The 1,115-nt window shown below is 66.6% G+C and overlaps 1 protein-coding gene across 1 annotated transcript; it reads left to right on the forward strand.

Moving 5' to 3' along the window:
- Positions 1 to 4: 4 nt before the first annotated feature.
- LOC104623161 (pleckstrin homology-like domain family A member 3) lies at positions 5 to 691 on the forward strand (the record flags this gene model as incomplete). Its single annotated transcript, XM_010290160.1, has 2 exons — positions 5 to 167; positions 570 to 691. Coding segments are annotated over 2 exons (285 nt in total), but the record flags the coding sequence as incomplete, so codon positions are not given.
- Positions 692 to 1,115: the final 424 nt, after the last annotated feature.

Raw genomic sequence — 1,115 nt, forward strand, 5'->3', positions numbered from 1 at the left:
GGAGCGGCACATCTACTTCACGGTGGTGATGGACGACAGCCACGAGATCGACTTCCGCTGCACTCAGGAGGACCCAGGCTGGAACGCCGAGATCACCATGGGTCTCGTCCGCTTCAAGAACCAGCAGGCGATCCAGGTCGTCCGCGCCCGGCACAGCTGCCGAGCAGGTACCGGACCCCCGCCGTGCCGCGGATCAGGGTGCAGGACCCACTGCAGGATGAGGTCCCCGGCTGCCGGGTCTCTTCTCTGAGTGGTTCGGCTTCTCCGTGGGAATGGCAGAGGGTGTCCCATGGGTGGGGATGGGTCTGCAGGGTGGTGGTCCCGTGTCCCCCCGCACCGGCCCTCCATATTCCCTGCTGGGTTTCACCTCCCTGCACCCCCGGAGAGGGGCTTTCTAACACCCTCCTCTGGTCCGGGTGATCCCGAGAGGTACGGGGCTCTTTGCTGCCTTGCACGTGGGATGGCAATGAGGACCATGGCAGGCTCCGCTTCCCAGCTCCCCTCGGGGCTGGGTCCTGCCCCACATCCCAGTGCTGGCCGGGTGGGTAACAAGCGCCTTCTCTCCACAGTGGTGCAGTTCGACGCAGCCCCGGTGGGACAGCCTGCGGATGCGCAGCATCCGAAGAGCCGGATGGAGATGGCCCTTGGCTCGGCTGGTGGTGGGGAGAACGGGATCCCAGCGAGCAAGTGAGGCCACTGCTGTCTGTGGCCCAAGGACAGGGACAGTGGCCCCGGGGAGGCCAGTGCAGGCACTGGCTCCCCCCCCCTGGGGGCAGGACAGAGGCACCGGCGGAGCCGGGCTGGCATGGCTGCAGGGGGCAAGCCACATCCCCCTGGCAAGATGGGGTAAGGGACACAGTCAGGGCCACTGCCTGGGTCTCCGGACACGGCAGGAGGTGACATCCCTGCCCAGAGACGCACCACCCTTTGGCCAACATGGCCAGGACCTTGGTGGACTGGTGGGGACCCCTGGGCCTCTCCTGCGGGACAGGGGATGGGATGGATGAGGTTGAGCCTGAAGGAAGCAGCGTGCCGGTGAGGTCTGCCTGTATGCCAGTGACACCGGGACGGATGGATATGGCCGGGGACATGGCTGCCCCTGAGCACCTGCGTTG

This window comes from Phaethon lepturus, unplaced genomic scaffold (genome assembly GCF_000687285.1).
Source record: "Phaethon lepturus isolate BGI_N335 unplaced genomic scaffold, ASM68728v1 scaffold39066, whole genome shotgun sequence".
Lineage (NCBI taxonomy): Eukaryota > Metazoa > Chordata > Aves > Phaethontiformes > Phaethontidae > Phaethon > Phaethon lepturus.